The sequence below is a fragment of the Leptodactylus fuscus genome, chromosome 1 (assembly GCF_031893055.1).
Source record: "Leptodactylus fuscus isolate aLepFus1 chromosome 1, aLepFus1.hap2, whole genome shotgun sequence".
In the NCBI taxonomy this organism is placed as follows: domain Eukaryota; kingdom Metazoa; phylum Chordata; class Amphibia; order Anura; family Leptodactylidae; genus Leptodactylus; species Leptodactylus fuscus.
Genome location: NC_134265.1, coordinates 50,845,787 through 50,869,032, shown reverse-complemented (window position 1 = coordinate 50,869,032; position 23,246 = coordinate 50,845,787). Strand labels below are relative to the sequence as shown.

General features: G+C 44.2%; 1 protein-coding gene across 1 annotated transcript in view; it reads right to left on the bottom strand.

Moving 5' to 3' along the window:
• Positions 1-2,508: 2,508 nt before the first annotated feature.
• LHFPL2 (LHFPL tetraspan subfamily member 2) overlaps positions 2,509-23,246 on the bottom strand; it is an 84,623-nt gene continuing 63,885 nt past the window's right edge. Inside the window, exon 4 of the mRNA XM_075270338.1 lies at positions 2,509-3,931. Coding sequence (XP_075126439.1) covers positions 3,675-3,931 — 257 coding nt within the window. The 3' untranslated portion in view covers positions 2,509-3,674. The remainder of the gene's footprint in view (positions 3,932-23,246) is intronic.

Below are 23,246 nucleotides of genomic sequence, written 5' to 3'. Positions count from 1 at the left end.
TCTCCATATTAGGAGTCCTATCTCTCCATTGTCGGAGGTCCAGGAAAGTCCTCTTACTTTAGCCCAAGAACTTCTTTCTCTGGCACGTCGGTTAGGTCTACTGCTATCACAGCACTTGTGGTCCTTGAGGTGTAATAGTAGAGGGAGCAGCAATAGCAGGAGCACCAAGGACATAGGCCCTAGAAGGCCCAAAAGTCTCTTTGCAACGCAAGGAAACTCCTGTACAATGAACAAAATTACTGGCCTGGTCTGTATTTTAATCAACAAACCAGTGGCGGTATTTTACTTTTACAGGCTTCATTGATGTCCAGCAATTTTTCACAGTGTCTTGGATCCAGCTGGACAGTCCTGGATTTCAGGTGTTAGCCTACTAAGCCCTCTCTCACCCTTTTATTAGGCCGTCACCGCTGCTCCCCTTACTGCTGGAATACCATTATAACTGTTATCTTCCCTGTACCTGAGGTCTCTACTACCTGGCCTATGTGTTCATCTGCAAAAAAAAAACAAAAAACATATACCGCAGGATTTCGACACGTCTTGGTCAAAAAGGTGGCCACATTGGCAAGTAGGCTAGAGCCCTCTGATATACACCAGCAGTGCAACACATATGTTGTGTGAATTTAACCTTACAAGAACTCATCTGAGACCTCAAATAATATAGTGAACAATACAGACACTCACATCAACAACTGTTTAATTTGACTTTTTTTTTATTATTATTTTCTATTATAAAGAGTCTCATTTTGCTTATTTCCAAGGACCCCAAACTCACAGTATCAAAAGCATAATTTTTGGTTGTGGCATTTCATAAAATTTTACAGAATATGTACAAAAGTTTTGCATTGAGCTTTTTAAGATTGTTGGAGAACCTGTGGCTGAGGCTCAGTGGAGGCGGCAAGTTATTGAGGCGAATCAATAGTCATGGGACCAGAAAAGTTGGTCGAACCCACTAATTTCGGTCGGACTGGCCTACAAGGTGTATGAAGTCCTCCTCATTCTCCACCATGGGATATGTCAGATGAAAGAAGGATTCAGCATGTCGGAGTTCTTTAGCCACGTGCATTATGTCCACCCCAACATGGAGGCCTCTACTGTACCTAGGCCACAGGGGAACTTTACAGCCCACCACTTCATAATACTTCATATTGTATTGCACATTTTTTTTTTTTTTTTTTACACAGACCCAAACTTTTTTAGTTTTTCTCTTTTAAGTATGCTACAGATTAGTTAAAAGAAGAAACCTTATGGCACGAGACAATACATGGCTTGTGTACACAGATTTACTAGAACACAGTTTCACAACATAAAGACAAGGCATTGTTCTGCTCCATCTGTCATGGGGAACTAGTTTGATCTTGAGATGACATCAGAGATGTTGACACTTGATGTCCGTGTTTTATGATGTGATTAAGATATTTGCAATTTCGAAGACAAAGACATAAGCTTCATATTGTGTAAGCATGTACAGATGGAGCACTGTTTAACTTGACATTCTAGGAAGGCAACAAAAGCCATTGAAAGTGATAATACATTATTAGTCATGTTAACCTTTTCTTACATATGTTATTAATGGACCTTATAGAAAGTGAAGTCGCCTTGTGCACATTGCCAAGTTATGACTGTACAACCTGGATATATATGGAACTATGATGTGCATCCATAGAAGTCTATAGGGGCCAACCTGTACCTCTATAACCCAATGACACTTTTTTCCTATAAGACTATGCATGAATCGTAATGGAAGATCCACCAATGGCCATACTATGTGGCTCCTTTCTCTATGTGCGGGAAGTCTTAGTTGTGCTTTGGCTTTTAGCAATACTGATTCATGACGATGCTTAAAGGCCACAAAACATCCCGGTAAACATTTACTAGAGTTGGCACATGAATGATTATATTGTGTGTTAAGACTGTGGCGTCCATCTTCCATAATGGAAAGGTTAGTTTGGATATTATGTTATTCCCTGAACTGGCTAAGCTTAATAACTAATACACTCCTCAGCCCCCTAGGGCCCTGGTTGTTACCCATGCGTAGGGCAGCTAGGGAGGCAGAACCTCTCGTTCCTTGGTCTCCCCGGCTGTTGCACCGAATCTCGGTCAAGTGACCGACTCCAATCTACTTGGGCTTCAAGCACCCTTGAGTAGACAAGCACCATGACTTAACTTTGTTGTCACCAACTTTCTAACCAGATTGATATCATTCCCCAATTTCTAGTATATCTATCAGGCAGTTATAGAAAATTCCACCAAAAATATAGCAGGTCCGCACTCCTTGGGCTTGGTAAAAAATAACTTTTAATAAGCCATTAATTTAATGGCTTATTAAAAGTTATTTTTTACCAAGCCCAAGGAGTGCGGACCTGCTATATTTTGGTGGAATATTCAGATACGAAGATTGCCTCGTTCAGTCCAGAGGTAAAAGGCCGTGCACCCAGGGGGATTGGAACATACTTATATGGTGAGATCGGAACTTTTTCTTTATTTAGTTATAGAAAATATTTTGTCCCTACCTACAAAACGAAATATATCTTGTGTACTTTTCAGACCCAGCAAATAAATAGCTTGTGGAATCCATTACTTGCCGTTGGCTTAGGTCAATGCTGCACTCCTTCTATAGCGTACGTTGTGTCCACAAATGGTGTTAGTACATTCAATAGAGTCTAAAACTTGTCTATTTAAGGTAAAGGCTACAGAGCAGGACCTGTGCAAGCTCCCTGCAGCAAATTATGGAAATATTCTTTAAGGCTTGTCTTGATGCTCTAACAGATCCTGAATGTGACCAACAGAACCCTTTGGCTTACAATGGAGTCCAACTGGATCCATCAAAGTTTCAGTCAATTTGATGGAAACTCCAACGAAGGTGGAAGGGAAGGAAGCCTAACACTGGACATGTGGGCATGCTGGAGCTGTCGCGTGCTAGACAACCTAGATAAAGAGGATAGTCCATTCTGCTTCCTAAAAATAGTCAAGTTTTGTCAATATCATAAAACACACCAAAGATTAAGTGATACTCAGTGAAGTGGCTCAGCCCCCACAATGACCGATCTGCTAGGGATACTGCGGTAAAGGACGCTATCTATAAGGGTGTTGTCATCACCCCAATACTAAAGACCCCTGTAAAGATCAATTCCAATGGCTGTATTCAGAGTATTCCCATTGTTAATACAGTGGTTCTCTCCATACCAAAAAAAATATTAACCCTATAAGTATCTAAACATTCGCTTGCACCACATAAAGAACCAAGTGAAAAAAAGTACAATTTTCCAGTTTACAATCACCAAGATTAGTGGCACACACATTTCACAAGCAGTGGCATCAAATTAGAAAAACTGGAAAAAAAATGTCCAAAAAATAATAATAATAATAAAAAAAAAATACACGGTTAGCTTTTCTGATACGCAAGGAGAAAATACAGTTCTAAAGTGACTTTTTGGAAGCTGAAGAATCAGAACATTGGCAAGTACTATACACAAATCTTCATCTCCATGTGCTGAGCACTACAATCACATCTCTGGTCCCATCTCCTGGTTTAGGACCCTTTTCCACTCAAAGAAGTCGGAGCATGACCATACGTGAAGGTGTATCATCCAACCATGCAAGACGTGGGCCGTGTAAACATGATGATCCCTTTAAGAAGTCTCTAAAGTGTTCCATGGCCATTCAGTCTCTGCTCATTAAAGCAAACATATGAGGTTCTTGCCCTCTTCGATTTCTTCCTGAACTTTGTCACTAGAGGTGGCAATTTCGGCCTGTGCAGAGAAGACGGCGCAGATGAAGGTAAGGACGGTGCCTCCAATAGCCGTGTAGAAGGCCCATCCCAAGGAACAATCCCCAAGTTTATATGCAGAGGCATAATGTCCACAGTAACCAATCACCTTCTGAGATCCCCATCCAGCAGGGTATAAGATGAGGCCAAGTATAAGAAAAAGACCTAGAAAACAAGAGTAAAGAACTATTAATATGGGCAAAACCAACAATATAAACCAATTCCAACCAACAAATAAGCCTATGGTGCTAGTACTGCAAAATCTTTATGATATCCACTGATCGACTGCTGACTAAAGTGTCAAACCAGAAAATGACCTACAAAGGTTGGTCTGTACCTACCTAAGAAGTAAACCACTGGTTGGTATTTTCATACCTAACTACAAACGCAGAACATAACTCAAGAATACTCAGATTCTATTACAGGATTCCAGAAAGAGCACCACATCTGTCCGCAGGTTGTCATTGGTATTGCAGCTCAGCTCCATTCACTTTAAAGTAGTCGCAATGCAAACATGTGTGGCGCTCTTTCTGGAAGACGTAGAAAAATATGACTACCAGTCCCTTAACTTTGGCCAGTAAGGGGAAAGTTGACAATTTGGAAGGGGCCCAGCATACTAAGACCCCAGCATTATAAATAATACATGGTACGGGCCCTGTTATAGATTGTGTATTGGGGCCCAGGAGCGTCTAGTTACACCTGTAAATCGCATGTAAAATACAAAGACCTAGCAATACCTTTCACTAGTATTACATGATATATTGTCACTTCTCAGACATAAGACAATTTCACACTGTCTTCATGTTTCCCCCCCAAATGGAGCCAAGACCACTGCTCTAATCCATGACCCCTCGGTTGGCTGACACGCTTAGCTGGGGTGGAACAGAGACAAACCCAGAACTATCCTAGTGACACATACTTGGCTTCCCTCCAGTGTAATGTACACAGCGATCACATTGTCTCCAACCATACTGTGAAATCAACCTTACAGCAATGTATACATGTGTGATGGAAAAAAATACACATTTCATAGACACGGTTCACCAGCCTTCTGTATACAGGTTGAAAATGTATTAAAATATAGCACTAGTCTGCATATCATATTAATACCTTACAGCTGCGAAGATAATCCCATTACAGTGACTGCAGATGGCAGATTAAATTGCAACGGGTTGGTGTTTCTGGCACCATACATACAATGCATAGATCTAGTCTTCTGGCCAGATACTAGGTAACATGCAATAATCTGTAATGAGGGGAGAAATCATACTAAAGCTTTAGTTGGAGCGTTTCAGGTGACTGGGACGCCACCGCTTCCAAAACCAAGTGTGTCTTGTTCACCCTACAAAGAGCTGGTAGCTATGAAAAAATGAACAATGGTTATGGAAAACTCAATATGCTCAAACAGAGATGGCAATGGAGCGTGAATAAGTAGTTCTTGTCCTCGTACTGTCCAGTGACGCCCAGGGCTGTGAAGTTAGTAGGACAGTAAAATAAATAAATAAATGTATGTATATATATATATATATATATATATATATATATTATAATTTTTTTCTTCATTATGTTATGTCATTGTTGCCTTGCAGTACTGGGATCCTGGATTCAAATCAGACCGAGGGAAACATCTGTATGGACTTTGTATGATCTCCTCCTGTTTGCATGGGTTTCCTCCCACATACCAATACTATACACTTATAAGTAAATTGTCTTCCCATAAAAACAACTGACCCTTGTAGGTGTAGGGGATGAGCGCCTGTACGGAAGCCAATAATCAATAATCCACAATGCGCTCTGCGCTTTGAGTCCCTTGTGTGAGAAAAGCACATTACAAATATTTGGCAGATAGATATGGCCAACCCCTTTAAATCATCTCTCCAACTTGCAATTTCAATGACGGCTTGATAAGCAGTTTCCAGACCCCTCTTTCAGTGAATAATTTCTATCAGGAACAAAAGATCGGGTATGGCGAAATCCAGGGCTGTGGAGTCGGAGTTACAAAGCTGGGGTTGGGTCCAGTTTTGGGTGTAGTCGGAAGAGTGTTACCGACATCACAATAAAGCAATTGATTATTACACACTTATTAATATTGTATAATTAGATACATAGTTTTTCTTTTAATGTACATTGTGAGCCCCATATAGGGATCACAATGTACATTTTTTTCCTATCAGTATGTCTTTGTAGAATAGGAGGAAATCCACAAAAACACGGGGAGAACATACAAACTCCTTGCAGATGTTGTTCCTGGCGAGATTTGAATTCAGGACTCCAGCGTTGCAGGGCTGCAGTGCTAACCACTGAGCCCGCATGTAGCCTCAGATTAGATACATAGTCTATTACCTATGTACTTTAATAGGAATTCAATCAATGGATTTTTTGCTGAATTAGAGAATCTTTACTCTTTCTACCATTTATAAAGAAGTCTGAGTTGGAAGGAGCGTCAGGGTGTGGAAAAATTGGGGAGTCGGAGTTGGTGTTTGGCCTACTGACTCTACAGCCATGGTGGCATCCAGTGTGTTTGATCCTTCTTGCCAGTGATGGGTGGTCTGCAGACCCCGATAGACATCATATTGCCTGTCTGACTTACTGTATTTGGTGAACTAGTATTTAATGCGCATGCGCACAATATTCGTATAAGGTTGCTTTGGAGAAAAAATAAATAAAATAAATGAATACAAAAAATAAATCCTAATACTTGCCTTATGACTTTGGGAGATTCCATTGTAATATATTTCTTTTTGTAATAACTTTTTGTAACACTCCCTCTGCTCCTACACAGTCCGTTCTAACCTTACTATTCCATTGCAAACTATGGCCAACATCAGCCATACTACAGTGACCAGATTTGAGGTGATCTTTACTTATACACATGCCAGTACCCAGGCAAGGCTTGCTCCCTAGAAGCATTAGACTGGTCATGTACCAGGGCCGTAGAATGGAAGTGAAACTGTGGAAATGGTCTTTTGTTACACTGTCAGTAAGGTTTATTAGTCACAGATCCCCATGTAATTCTCTCCGCAAGACCAGATGTCATTGGGAAGACTTCCAGTAATGAATAATCACTTCTGAAATGTGACCTTTAATAAACACTGAACAATTGGGAGGCTCTGGTTACCCCTCTCCATGTGCCATTTGTGGGTTCAATACCAAGATAGTACAGAGGAGAAATGCGCCATCGTTTCTGGACTTCTTGTTTAGTGATCTGGGAAAAGGCTGTTATTTGGCGTCCAGAATAGCGTAACACGCTGCAGTATTCTATCCCGTAAAAATAATGGGAACAGGATGGACCCATTATCAAACAGCGGGATCTGTCAAAATCTATTGCAAAATATATTAGTTATAGTTCCTGCAAAAAAAAAAAAAAAGGAAACAGGATGCCAGCGTAGCCCAATCCAAAGAAGTCATGCACATACTCATGATGTGGATCCGTGCTTGCCATCATACAGAGGTATTGCCCTCCGGTGAAACACAAAATGCTAGTTGACTAATGCTACCGGATTGCAAGTACTCCGTGTAAGTCTTTGGTATGTATATGGATTTATGTAATGTAGAATATGGATTGCACACATGGATTACGCTACATGGGCCGGCAGCAGAAACATCTAATCTTGTATTCTATGTGAAAATCTATAAGACCCAGTTGTTTGGAGCTATGAATGAAGATCCGGATCTGGAGACCTTCACTGACCAACTGTTTCATCTGTACATATTCACACTGTGTATATAAAACACCCATAAAAGTGCAGTATGTGGCTTATCAGATCTCGCCATTGGGCACACGTACAATACTTCGCCCTGCACACATTCCTGAAGGCTATCCTTCAGTAATATCTCCGCCATACTGTGCAGGTTTCAGATATCACACCCTCATATTCTATAGAAAAGACTAAAAGAAAAAACCTAAAAAACAAAGAAAAGGCTATGAGTATATAACCAGAAGACTATAGAATGTATACACAGGGGCGATCCTATAGTATGTGTGTTAGGAGGAGGAGGGAGGGGGTTAGTGGGACAGGTGGGTGGGGGAGAGGACTAAACATAGAGGGTGAAAGGGTAGGTAGGGGTGAGTGTGAGCTTTAATGGGATCTTATTTTACATCTCTATATTAAGGTAACATTAGGTTTCCTATACCTGTGCTAGTTTGCCATATGTGTAGTTTAGGCAGGGCCGGCATCAGCGCACGGCATAGTCGGGCAAGTGCCGGGGCCCACAGAGCCTCTGGGGGCCCCCCGGCACTTGCCTGTCACGATTTCAGCTCATCGGCGTCCGTCCGCCGATGAGCTGGAATACATACGCGATTAAAGCAGGAGCTGTGAGTTCAGCTCCTACTTTAAAGCTCCGGCCCGGCTTGCGTGTGTAGGCGCGATGACGTCATCACGCCTACACACGCAAGCCGGGCCGGAGCTAAGCAGGAGCTGAACTCACAGCTCCTGCTTTAATCGCGTATGTGACTGGAGAGAGGAGCGTCGGGGGATCGATGGAAGGTGAGTGATAGAAGGTGAGTGTAAGTGTTTGTTTTGTATTAAATATAAAGGTGGAACATAAGGGGGCCCATGAAACTGGGGGGCAAATGAAGGGGAGGGGGGGGGGAACAGCATGACACTGGAGAACATGAAGGTGGTGGGGAGAGAACGGCATGAAACTGGGGACAAAGATAGAGGGGGCCCAATGAAACTGGGGGGCAAATGAAGGGGAGGGGGGAACGCATGACACTGGGGCAGATGAAGGGGGTGGGGAGAGAACAGCATGACACTGGGGCAGAGACGGGGGACATGAAACTGTGGGCAGATGAAGGGGGAGAACGTGATGAAACTGGGGACAGAGATGGAGGGGGGGACATGAAACTGGGGGCAAAGGAAGGGTGTATATGAAACTGGGGGAGAGATGGAGGGGGGACATATAATTTACGGGTGACTGTAGGAGGATTGTACTGTGTGGGAGCACATGATAAATGAATGAGAATGGGTGGAATCAACAAAAGTGGGTGGAGCCAAATTTGCAGAGCGCGCCGCACATTTTGCTCCTCTTTCTTCTCTTTAAAAATTGGGAGGTATGGCATTGGTGACGCCACACTCCTGCATGACGTCACTCGCTTCATCTGCGACGCACAGTGTCTCAACTCCCCCGCCTCCTTTACAATGGGGCCCACTGAGGCTCTGTCGCCCAAGGGCCCATAAAAACCTGGAGCCGGCCCTGAGTTTAGGGCATATTCACACTGCTTTTGTAGCATACTACAGAGGATAGGCCATGTATGCCACCACTGATGCCTCTGCTGCTATTAGGGATGGCTGTTCTTGTCCCTCTTAAAGGGAGTCAAATCAAATCAAAAAAGCTTTATTGGCACGTCCGAATAGATATTTCGCATTGCCAAAGCTAGTAAAGTGTGTGTGGGGGGGGGAGTTGGACTCGGGTGGGTGAATGGTGGGGGTGGGGTGGATGGTTTGGGGTATAACAGTCCATGGAGTCTCATCTTCCTCTTCGTTGGTGCAGGAAATATGCGGTCGTTGGTGACCGTTATATGGGGAGGTGGGGTGGGGCGGTTGGTTTGGGGTATAACAGTCCGTGGAGTCTCATCTTCCTCTTCGTTGGTGACTGCTATATGGGGAGGTGGGGGTGGGGTGGGGTGGGGCGGGTTGTTTTGGGATAAATATAACAGTCCGTGGAGTCTCATCTTCCTCTTGTTTGGTGACAGCTGGACACGTATTGGGCAGCGATCTCCACAGTGGCCTCTTCTTCTCCCAGTAGGATGTAGAGTTTCCTCTTCTCGTCTGCAGATATGAAGTCTGGGATGTGGGCTGAGAGTCTTTGGTAGTAGACGGCCCTCACAGCTGAGTATTTGGTGCAGTGTAGCAGGAAGTGGGTCTCGTCTTCTAGGGCCCCCTGGTCACAGTGCTGGCACAGTCTGTTCTCCCGTGGCTTGTACGTCTGCCTGTATCGCCCCGTCTCTATCTCTAGGTTGTGGGCGCTCAGTCTGTACCAGCTCAGGGTCTGTCTGTGCTTGGGGTGGCGTATTCTCTCCAGGTAGGTGGCCATGGTGTAGTCCCTATGCATGCCGTGCAGATAGATAGGGTCACCTGACTCATGTAGTGTTTTACCCTTGTGAATTGGGGTCAAGATATCACCCCCATTGTCAATATGCAAAGGAGCCATTTGGAGCAATGAGGACTCTGCTGATGCCAAGGAGGTAACTCTTTGGAGCAATGACAATGCCCTTGTTGCTCCAAACAACTCATTTTTATATTTGCAAAAACCTGGCTATCTTAGGCGGCAATTCAAAAGGGGAAAACACTGTATGATAAAAGTGACCCTAACCAATCTGTCTACACGGCTCGGTTGATATGCTGGGTTCTTTTGACAGACTCCCCTTAAAATAAAGAGGCACGCCCAAGTGAACCAAGGTGGCACATCTGGAGTCAGGAGACTGTACATTTCATACAGCTCTTATTTCTTAGGCCACGTTCAGATACAGTAGAATTGATGCAAATTTGCAGTGCAGACTCCATATGGAAAATCTGCAGCAGTTTACACTACAAGACACACGGATCGAGCTTTTAAAACTCCATCAGAAAAATCCACAGTATTCCCATTGTTCTGTAAAGATACAGAAAAGCGTAGGGAGAAGTATCTGCGGTGGAGTCTCCAACGCAGATGGAGACAAAGTCTGCAAAGAGGAATTTTAACTCCACTGGTTTCAGTTTTAGAACAACAAACACCCATCAGACCCCACTATAGTCAATGGTATCTGCAGGGCTCCGTGTGTAACCGCCATTACTGTGGTCCTCCTACAGACCGGTACAACACATAGGCCAATGCAAGTCTGACCCTAGTGTAAGAAATACAGATTTGGCCTGGGACTTATGGCAGAAGATGTCAGCTCCCCATAGCTGTGCCCTTACCCTTGGATCACCCATTAAGTGTCTACAATGCTTGAGCAGCTGCTTGCTTGCAGAAGATAACAAGGCCAATGTAGCCGAATCCTCAGGGGGATGATGGAACAGATGGCTGGCATGGACACATAGCAGAGTACAGCAATTGGATTTCAGACACAATATGATACGCCATGGAGCCAGGGAAGATGTAATCTCTTATCGGCATAGTAATAATTCCCAAATCTAAATAAATAGAATAAAATGTCCCAAACACATCAAAATTAAAAGCCAAGCATTTTCTTCTGAGATCCCTCCCATGTTAGAATACGGCTCAGCATGGACATGCTGCAAAACAAACACAGAGATTAAAGCCTTAAACCTTATAGCTTGGGAAAGCCGACTGCATTGGTGGGTGGCCATGGCTTATATCAACTAACACCATAAAAATACACCTAGACAAACAGCAGCTAATTGTATTACTCATGTGGCATTAATAAACTCGCCCGGCGAGGTGGAATCATACAGTTCTGTGTAAACTGATCGCACACAAAGGGAATGCACCAAGTTTGCTGTATGGGTTTAACAGGCATGCTAAGACCGTAATACGCCGGCAATACACGGCCACACACACAGCAGTATATAGCAGTATATAGTATAGGACAGTGATGGTGAACCTTTTAGAGACCGAGTGCCCAAACTGCAACCCTAAACCCATTAATTTATCACCAAGTGCCAACACGGCAATTTAACCTTAATAATGTGTGGATCCACAATTGCACACAATTACAGACCTGCAAAATATGGTCATACGAATGGGGTTTTGTAGAGCTTTCTGCTCCATTGTGACCCCCACACAGTCTAATCTATTTCACAGTGACCCCCACACAGTACAATCTGCTCCACAATGGCCCCCCACACAATACAATCAGCTCCACAGTGGCCCCCACACAATACAATCAGCTCCACAGTGATCCGTACACAGTACAATCTGCTCCATAGCGGTCCCCACACAGTATAATCTGATGCAAACTGGCCCCCACACAGTACAATCTGCTCCACAGTGGCCCCCCACACAGTACAATCTGCTCCACAGTGGCCCCCCACACAGTATAATCTGCTCCACAGTGGCCCCCACACAAATAATCTGCTGCACAGTGGTCCCCACACAGTACAATTTGTTCCATGTGGCCCCCACACAGTATACTCTGTTCCATGGAAGGGTACCTAAAGAGAGGGCTCTGAGTGCCACCTCTGGCACCTGTGCCATAGATTTGGCATCACGGGTATAGGAGATAGCAGGGAAGTGGCCGCATCTAACAACATATGGCCCTGACACAGGCAGAGAACGAAGATCTACTCCTAGCTGAAGTTTTGTTACTATTGTACCCAGTGTAGGATGAGCCCCAGCCTATACAATCTATCAATGTGGGGTAAATGTGTCTACTATTCTGTAGCTTTAGCAGGGATAACCCTGACACATCAGTGACTATATATATATATGGTATATGATGTATGCAGTAATGGATTAGTTGCTGTCCATCATGCTGTGCAACAAAAAAAGCAGCATTTTCGCAATATGACGCCTCATCCCTAAACTGTAAAGTAACACATTCAGGTCTGCATCTTATACATAGTAAATCTGCAACAGATTTACCAATCCTTTGGCATTGTCCGCCCTACATCACCAATTTTTGGCTTAGATTAAACACAATGTTGAATATACAGCCATGTCCCCTTGTCGGACAAGGCACAAAAAGAATTTAAACAATTCATAGATATGTAAGGCATATATGGCAGTTTTTTGGTGTAATTATTGGTTCATTTTATTAGTAAATCTGGATAGTACAGTATATCTGCTCAACAGGGTATAGAAGTCCTCAAAGAGGTCAAAAGGTACACGGGAAAGTGCGGCTTCTGACCTTATGATAGTTGACATTCCTTGATCCTTCTGTACTCGCAGACACCCCGGGCTTATCACTGATGTTACTTAAGGGGCACATGAATAGATGTTTGTCCAGCAAAGCAGGAATACCATCCCCAACTCCGCTCTTTATAGTCACATTTACATTGAGCAAGATCTCCACACGCAACAAAGCGCTGCGAGCTAAAATAAAACTCCCAACAGCGGAACTGTCAAAGTACAAGGAAAGTTTATACTACAAGAACTTGTAAAAATACTCACGGAGCGATAACAGAGAAACCACAAGCTATGGGAATCGGCCGCCTTCATGTGGTTTGTCCTGTAGCAAATAAAGTTACCATGAGTATATGCAGACCCCCAGTGCTCCGGCAGACTCATCGGTGTGAGTAATACTTGACTTTCCGCTTCAGTGCAATGGCTAAAATAAAGCAGGGCACATATACTGCAGACTAAAGATTACCACGTCCATGTCTCCTGTGGCTCAAAGGAATTGTCTAACTGAAAAAACCTAAAGCTGCGTTTCCGCAACGTGAGGCCTAAGCCTGAGGCTGGGGCCCAACGGGACGGAAATGCTGCAATTTGCCCACTGCAGAAACGCCACGGGAAAAATAGCAGCATTTTACAGAACGGGCAAAGTGGATGAGATTTTAGCGAACCCCATGCCCACTTTGCAGGAAAAACTGGAATACAGACACGCCGCAATTTCCAAACCAGCGCGGTTTTAGAAATCGCGGCATGTCAATTATGTTTCCGGAAACGCCAGTGGTTTTCCCACAGGTATAATTGTAACAGAAAGTCCACGGAGGAAAGCAGCGCTTTATTGCTGTGGGACGTCCTGTGGAGCCTTAGCTTAAGGCCGGGTGCTTCACGGGTCGGAAATGCCGCAATTTGCCTGTGGCAGAAACGCCACAGGAAAAATCACGGCGTTTTACAGCAATTGCAAAGTGGATCGGATTCATGTGAATCCCATGCCCACTTTCTGGTAAAAACCACAGCGCGGACACGCTGTGATTTCCAAAACCGGCACATATTTTGAAATCGTAGCATGTCAATCATACCTATGGAAATGCCAGTGGTTTCCCCAGAGATATAATTGTAAAAGAAAGTCCGCAGAGTTCCCATCGCGGTTTTTCCCCGCAGCGTTTTAGCACTATGGATCCTTCTGTGGCGCCTTAGCCTAAAAGTCTTCTGACAAACCCTGATCTCCTAATTTTCCCTGCACAGCGGTCTTGTCTTCTACCCATTGGTGGGTGTCCATTGCAAGGACCTCAACTGATCACAAAACTTTGGTCCAGTGTACACCCATTTTATTCGGCTGGCTTGCATGCAAGCAGAAATAACCAAGTGGTTTTGTACCAGCACAATAAGAGGGCGGCTCAGTGGTTAGCATTGGAGTCTGAGGTTCAAATCCATTCAAGGACATCTACAAGGAGTTTGTATGTTCTCCCTGACTTTGCATGGGTTTCCTCCCACACGCCAAAGACCTGTTCTCATGATAAATGGAGGATCCAGCGATTACATTGACTAGTGCGGGTCCATGTACTCAGACCACCACCGAGCCAGTACTTCATCAATGACACATCTATTCCATTAAGCAAGAATATGCGGTGGGGTCCGATTCATGCGAACAGTGCTGGCTGCAGTTCACTGCACAGCCACGTGATCAGGAGAGGTGCTGTGCAGAACAAAAATTAACCAATCCTGCATCATCCACATTCTCATGGTCTCCCACTGTTAACCTAGTGACAACATCTCCTATAAGATGGGGACACCCCTTTAATTCCCCCTTTGGTGGTGATACAGAAGAATGGGATATATGCTGCAAAGTTCCTCTGCAAATCACCATATCAGTGGACCACCCCTGTCATTAGCGTATGTCCAGGGGGTCTCTTGATACACAAGAAAAAATTAAGCAATAACATGTAAGAAGTACAAATATTTTACCTAAATTTGAAATGAACCACTAGGGGCGCTGTTCTATTGGGTTCCCCATTTGAGGTCTAGTTAGAGGTAGAACATTCGAAGCAATAATCTCAGATTTCATTCGGAAAACCAATAGACATATCTCATCACCTTCTTATAGGACACAGCCAAGACCAATAAAAATTTAGGAATTCGCATTTTTTTTAAAATTATTATTATTAATGAATTACTAGGATTTTTGCTAAATACTTTAAGCTACTTTAATAAATTGGGCGGTACTTCTATTCCTATCATGGCTGGATCATTCATAGCGTATGTGACTTGGAACGGAAACCTAGACAATGACGACCTAATTATGTCGTTGGCAACCTGGATTCTTTTTGGCAACCACATCAACGTAGAGCGGGAAGAATGTCGTCTCTTTCACAATGATTTGGTTTCTTTAGTACATACGTCATTGATACATCTGTGAAGGCTTTATGGAAATGTGTCAGGGTGCAAGTTAGATCCTGCAACTGACGAATTCATGATTTCTTCCGCGCCCGGAGGTCAGATATTTGACAGAAGTTCTGCAAAATCTGGGAAAGCGAGCGACGGTTCCCAGCATTAGGAATCTCGCTCACATCGTACCTGATTGATCACCAGCTATATTCTTTCCGACAGAGAGAGCGCCGTGATTGTGTTCTGGGCAAAATGTCTATGAACTATGTAACTGTACACTAAAGTACACAATGACGTACAATCTGCATCTTAAGATTTTCTTAAAGGGAATGTATAACCTTATTTATTTTACTAACTAAAACCAGGCGCGGGATATTATTCTCTTTGCTGATTTTTTACATTATTTCATGCTATGTTCGGCACGTGGTTATGAGGGAAGCCATCTTGCCTGCTCAATGACTTGTAGAGGTCATTGAGCAAGGAGGGGCAGGTAGAGAACCGGGACCATCCCCCTATTGTTAATGTGGTGGTCCTGTAATAATGGCGTAGCTTTCACTGTAATCCTGCCTCTGACCTGATGACTATTGGAAAGTGATTTCTAGTTGTCCGGCTATTATAAGGTTCAGGGGGTTCACGAGAATAATGTAAGATTTTGATGTATAGATGGTATCATAGGTGAGTAAAGGGGACCTTTCATGTTCTTGGAGATGAGCGGGATTACATACCGCTAGAAAGCTGACAGCATCGCCAGTATGCAACCCAGGTCCCAGAAATCTCGGGGCTGTTAGTTTCGATGACGCTGGGCTGTAAAACCGCCCTTCTGACAGTGAAGGGATAAAAGTGCCGAAACAAACGTCACAGATATCTCCGGCAAAGCTGACAGTGCTCTGAATTCTGCACAGTTTCTAGTGGTATATAATACCGCCAACGTCAGAGGACATGAAATATCCTCTTTCACTCCCAACCCCATCCCCTAGTTTGGGCTGAGTGAATAAGGAGAAAGCCGCAGCTAGACACCACTTGTATGTCTTATCTATAATAACAGAATGGATGTGCTGAAATCCAACTGGGTATTTGACATTGGGCAGAGCCGGACGGCTCCCATATACAGTGACACAAAGTATTCATTCCCTCCTTACCAGTTTTATATGAGGGTATGTTCACACGGCAGAACATGGGTCCGTGGAGACATAGGTCATCTCGCTTCTTTTTTCCGTTACTAGCTGGCGGAAAAAAGTGAGCGTCTGCCACTGAAGTCAATGGGAGCCGTTTTAGCAGGCGGATTCCGCGCCAAAATCTGCTGCCAAAAAACTCTGTGTGAACTAGCCCCTAAGGTACATGTTTGGCGCAAGGCCCTTTCAGGAAAAGATGCAGGCGGGGATCAGGGCTGAGGTGTCTGTGGTCTGGCAGATTTAGTATAACACAACACAGGTATCAATGGAAATCTGTGCCAGTCAACATTAATCTCATGTGGATGGCCAGCTATAGAAATAATCTATCCTTACACTCAGCACAATGGACTTGTATGGCTTTCAGTAAGGATAAAATCAGCAAACAACTGGAAGAAGAACAGATTGTCAATAGAAACTCCTCAAATAGCATTGTCGCATGGTGTCTGCCACTTTATTTTACTGACAGGACAGTTACAGAGAATTTCCAGGATTATCAAGTGATAAGCAAAACCAACCAATCTTACCCACAAATAAGGAAAAAGGTCTCCAGAGAAAACCAATGTAAATATACAACAACAAAACACAAGGGACCAGAACATTATATAAAATTAGCAAAAATATTTATTGAATATCAGAATACTAATAAAAAGAAAACCTACGACACAATGAAAGATAACAGAGGAGTAACCCTTATGCATACATCCATTACTTATTAGGGGTTGTCCATTACCCTATTTATTATATGTGTGCTACCACTCAGATTTTGCATCCTATTTGGACAGTGTGTATATATTCCTATTTCTAATCATTTCCTTGAATATGTATACCTTATACATTCAGGGGTTATCTCCAGTAAGCCATTAGTAGGAGGGTTACGGTATTGTCCGCCAGTCATCTAGGTGGACCCTCCTATGTTGCCCTCCATTGTGTCGTATGTTTTCTGCGTGATCGCATTGCGGTTCTTTCCGCAGCGCTTTGAAGAGAAAGTTCACAGAGTTTTTCTCCGTGGACTTTCTGTTACAATTATATCTACGGGAAAGCCGGAGTTTCTATAGATATAATTGACATGCTGAGACTTGAAAAGCCGCAACGTCTTTGCAAATTGCAGCGTGTCCACACTGCGTTTTATTCTGCAAAGTGGGCATGGGATTCGCATGAAAAAACGCAGCGATTTTTCCCGCAGCGTCTCCACTGCGGGCAAATCGCGATGTTTACGTCCCGTGGGGCCCCGGCCTAAATTAGTCATACAGATGAATGTTGGCACCTCAGTGACTTCAGCCCATTTGGCAATATATAGACTTTCCAGGTCATATTTGCCCATGTGCTTGGGGCCTCAGAGCTGATAGATGGCAAATGCTGGATTGTGCAAGCTACATTATAACATAGCTAATCCACTATCTCAATGGAGAATAAGTAGTTGCTATAGATGGCCATACACATTAGACACATGTCACTTGACCCCACTGATATGTAATGCATCCAGCCAACCTGGCCACGGGTAACTGAGACTGATGCCCATTGCGGAGAGTATATGGAAAGGGGTTTTCGACATACCGTATTTTTCGGACTATAAGAGGCACCTAGGTTTTAGAGGAGGAAAATAGGGAAAAAAAATTTTGAAGCAAAAACTAGTAAAATATTTAATATATGGGAGTTGTAGTTTTGCAACAGCTGCAAGGCCACATTGACAGGTGACCCTGCAGCTGTACGGGGATGCATAGAGTGTTTTTTTTTTTGCGGGTCCAGAAGTACTTTTTAGTTGATCGCAAGTTGATCGCAAGTTGATCGCAAGTCCCATAGACGGCAATACAACTGTATTGCCGTCTATGGGACATTCTGTCTATTAGTATTACGGCTGGTCATAGAGACCAGCCGCAATACTAATACAGCAGTGACAGGCCTGGGAGCCTCATTAGGCTCCCGGCTGTCACCCGAACAGGTCGGCTCCTGCGATATCGCCGCGCAGGAGCCGGCCTGCAACTTTACAGGTACGGGGCCGGTGGGGACCGGCCCCGGGGGAGAAGGGGCCGCCGATACTGACTATTGACCCGGCATCCGCTGTACTAGAGAGGCGGATGCCGGGGAGGGATAGACGCCGGGGCCTGAGACATCGCTGCCCTGCCCTGCATGAAGCCAGCGGCGGGGGGACGGAGGAGAGGAATAGCATCACTCCTCCCGCTGCTGGCTTCATGCAGGGCAGAGGAGCGCAGCGATGTCTCAGGCCCCGGCACCTGTAATGGCGTCTATCACTTGCCGGCTTCTGCCTCTCTATTAGAGCGGGTGCCAGGCGCCACATTCGGCCTATAAGACGCACCCTTCTTTTCCCCCCAAATTTTGGGGAAAAAAAGTGCGTCTTATAGTCCGAAAAATACGGTAACAACCCAAAATAAAAGGAACGTATCACCAATGTATTTATTAAAAACAGATAGTGAAATACATCAGTTGTTATTTTCCAATTGATAATTTTTTGGTTATGGGGCGGCCATCTTGCCTGAGCTTCTCCTCAGCGTTTAGTAATATGCTTTACAGCTTAGTCATAGTCAACAATGGTCTGGAGCCAACTCATTGAGGTATATGGGGGATTTCTAGACATGCTCTGTGCGGGGAGGGGAGCAGATAATCTGTGACATCATCTCTTGTCAGTAGTGATGTCATGACGGGTCACTATGAATGTTCTGTAGAGGTGTGAGCTCGCTATCCTGTCAGTCTCATTTGTGATGTAAATGTGATGACTATTGCGAGAAAACCCCTACAGAACTGACAGATGCCAGTCTACTATTAGGCTTTGTTGCCAGAGTCATAATTGCAAGATATAGTACTTTATTAAACCACAGTGACATGGACACCCATCTGGAGTAGATGGGTGACAATGTGGTGCCTCTTGGCACAAGGCCCTTTCTTATACCTAAGATGTGACACATTCCCTATTTTACGCCTTGGCCCGACATATTTATTATAGCTGGCTCCAGTTTTGTGCTGTGAGTTATACATGAAATCTACACCAGCTCCTGACTATCATAGATTTCTATTCTGGTGCACGAGTGTGTGCCCGAGTTATTAAGAGGCTGGAGCCTATTGAAAAATTAGGCGTGTCTTACATATGTCGGGCCCTTAAAGGGGTTGTCCAGGATATTTTACTATTGTGGCAAGAGGCCAGATAAGGTTAAAAAAAAAACCCAAAAAACATACTTACCTGTCTCCGGTGTTCCAGTCAGAGGTGAGATCCCGGTTCCTTTCCTTAGATCGCTGATTGGCGCCAACAGTTACATGTGGCGGAACATCTGCCGGAAAAACCATGAGGCACCGTGGGGACTGGACAGCAAACTGGGACATCAGAGACAGACAAGTGGGGTTTTTTTCACCTTCCCCAGCCTCCTGCTGCAATAATAAAATATCCTGGACAACCCCTTTAAGCATGACTGGTTTACTACATTCCAGTCTTAAGGGTAAGTTCAGACGGAGTTTTTTGGTCAGGGTTTTGAGGCCGTAATTGCCTCAAAACCCTGACAAAAAAAAGACGTCTCCCACTGAAATCAATGGGAGCCACTCGAGCTTTTTCTGGGAGCCGTTTCTTCCGGCTCCCAGAAAAAAGAAGCGAGGTGTTCATTCTTCAGGCTGAGTCGCCTCGCGATTTGGCCTGAAGAAACTCCCCCCTCCGGACTAGGCCCATTCATTAGGCCTAATCCAGAGCGGAGTGTGCGGCTGAATGGCGGTGCACTGCACTGGCTTTCAGTCGCAGCGACCTGTCTTTTGGGCCGGAACCTGAGGCCTCTGCTTCAGGTTCCGGTCCAAAAAACTCCGTCTGAACTTACCCTTAATAAACCTGGCTCAATCTTTTTAAGACTTCCTTTCCACTACACAGATGCCAAATCTGACCTCCTAATCTTCCCTCTAGAGCTGCCTTGTGATGACGGGGTCAGGGGACAATTCTTAGACAAACAATTACACGTGTGGCCGCTCAATACAGAACTATAAAGCAGAGGCTTCCATGGGGGCAATGTCTTATTGGTGTGGTTATCCTGGGAACGTCCATGTTAGGCAGAACTTTCATCAGTTACTGGTATCTACAAGATCCTTTCATTTAGTAAAATGACATAAATCGGTGAAATATAAAACTTTCCAGACGCTGTTTCTGTTGGATCATAGGAACACAAAGAACAAACTGTTTCCATAATGTGAAATGCGGACAAAAAAAAAAAACGACTCAGGACCTGAATGTGAAGTGTTTAGAAAATCCTACAAAGAGTCTCACAATGGTCTGGATGAAAACACTTTTGTGTTTCGCACATGGGAGATCTTACCACTCAGCTGTGTTTACTCAGGGAGAGAAACCTAGATAAATAGGATGGCGGCTGCCAGGATCCTGACAGTGGGATTGTGTGATCGGATTACAAATTAGTGGCCCCAAGATTTCTTCCTCCTCTCCCATAAAGGCCAATTAACCTCCGTTCATTGTACAGGGTTCTCTTCTAGGGTGAAGCCAAAAGATGTCTGCTGTGGCCCTGCGGTCAGACTTCAGGCAGGGGCAACCAAAGCAAAACATTGGGCTTTTCTCCGAGGCTGATGCCTGGCTACACCCGAAATCATCTAGCAAAAGGTTTTATGGTAACCTGATGGCAGTCATTTTATAATGTAAATCTGAGTAGACACATATAATATATTCAATATATTATAACTACGTATATAAAGTTGAAAGATTTTGTCTGTACCATTCATCTAAGTAAAAAAATTTTTGGTAGGCAAAATTATTGCAAATATTTTTCCTTGTGTGAATTCGCCCTTATACGTTGTATATCCAGCAGGAAGCAAAAAGTATACAAATGTGGTGCCAACTACGAGCTCAGGTTACAACAACCTGTTATGGCATAATTGGTCAAGGGTCCACAAGGAGGGGTTGAGGCCCCTTTTTAACTATGCTTCCATCTCGCATACAGGGCAATGTGAACCAGTAAATTCAGTCCATATATTAGATGGGTTTCCTGGCCTGCACCCAGTTGGGAGACTCTGTACTCCCAACAGGTACTCATAGATCACTATAGTGCAAGGAGTCCTGGTGTCCTTAGTGGGTTCAGGTCAGGAAATCTGGTCGATGTTTGGACAGGATTTTCCAAAGCAAATTGCCCTGTGTGCGCGGAGCCACTACGATGTAGCACTGTGCTGTAGTAGCCACTGACTACCATGCATCACCTGTATTTGCTGCCCAAAATCAGCCAAACAGCGGTAGTCCACATGTGAGTAACATGGCTCACCTACAAACTTGTGCTTGTATTGTATTGTATTGTATTGTGGAAAACTGAAATGCTATCTAACCAATGTCAACATGTCAAATTGGTCACAATCTAATTGCTGGAGTTCATAAGACATGTCAACATGTGAGAAGCAAAACCACAGAGTTCTCGCCAATTATGTTACTAGAAGCAGAAAATGACTTGGGAGACAAAGTGGCTGCCTGTTATATGTCTCTTCACAGCTAGATAATGTCAGATCCCGCTCCTTTGTGGACTTAATCTTATTAGGCCGTGCCATGTGGTAAGAGCTGTGTAGCGCACCTGCCCCGATATGAATTTCCATAGGCCTGAGCTAAAATAGATCTAAACTGCTATCATTTAAACATGTCTGTCAACAGCTCGAGCCGCACCAAATCTCATTTCCTCCTTGTCCTCTGGCTTCCTTCAGCCCCGGTGGCACCTGTCTACAGATCAAACAGTCTAGTGTACCAGCCATGTTTGTCTTTACACTTTTATAAAGAGAGAACAACACAGGATTAGGATTCTTTCATAGAGAATTTTTCCTAATATAAATACTCTGTGCTGCCGCGATCACTTAACTTCATTATTGTCACAAAACCATAGCGTTTTTTTTAATGCAGAAAAAGGGGCAGAATTGCTGCAATTTGAAAAAGCATGGAAAACTGCTCCAGAAAAAATAAAACACAAAAACTACTTGTACTAAAGCAATAAAAACTGTAAAACTACTGTGCATATGAAAAAAAATGCACCTGTTTAGCTAGATCGATTGATCGAACCGAGACAGGCTGATTAAAGAGAGATCGATCTGAAAGACAGGTCAATCAGAGCTCAATCCGAGAGACAGGTCGATTAGAGAGATCGATCCGAGAGACAGGCCGATCATAGAGATCGATCCGAGAGACAGGCCGATCATAGAGATCGATCCGAGAGACAGGCCAATCATAGAGATCGATCCGGGAGACAGGTGAATCAGAGCGCTCAATCCGAGAGACAGGTCAATTAGAGATCGATCCGAGAGACAGGCCGATCAGACAGGCCGATCAGAGAGACAGGCTGAACAGAGAGATCGATCCGACACAGGGCGATCAGAGAGATCGACCTGACAGACAGGCCCATCAGAGAGATTGATGCAAGATGAAGACTGATCAGAGAAATCGATCCGAGAGACAGGCCGATCAGAGAGATTGATCCGGGAGAGGCCAATCAGAGAGATCAATCTGGGAGACAGGCCGATCAGAGAGATCGATCCAGGATACAGGCTGATCAGAAAAATCGATCCGAAGGGGCCACACGGTGGCTCAGTGGTTAGCACTGCAGCGCTGGAGTCCTGGTGTTCAAATCCCGCCAAGGGCAAAAAACCATCTGCAAGGAGTTTGTATGTTCTCCCCGTGTTTGCATGGATTTCCATCCCATATTCCAAAAAGACATACTGATAGGGAAAAATGTACATTGTGAGCTCTATGTAGGGCTCACAATCTACATTTAAAAAAAAAAGAAAAATCGATCCGAGAGAGGCCGATCAGAGACATCGATCCGAGAGAGGCCAATCAGAGAGATCAATCTGGGAGACAGGCCGATCAGAGAGATCGATCCAGGATACAGGCTGATCAGAAAAATCGATCCGAAGGGGCCACACGGTGGCTCAGTGGTTAGCACTGCAGCGCTGGAGTCCTGGTGTTCAAATCCCGCCAAGGGCAAAAAACCATCTGCAAGGAGTTTGTATGTTCTCCCCGTGTTTGCATGGATTTCCATCCCATATTCCAAAAAGACATACTGATAGGGAAAAATGTACATTGTGAGCTCTATGTAGGGCTCACAATCTACATTTTAAAAAAAAAGAAAAATCGATCCGAGAGAGGCCGATCAGAGACATCGATCCGAGAGAGGCCAATCAGAGAGATC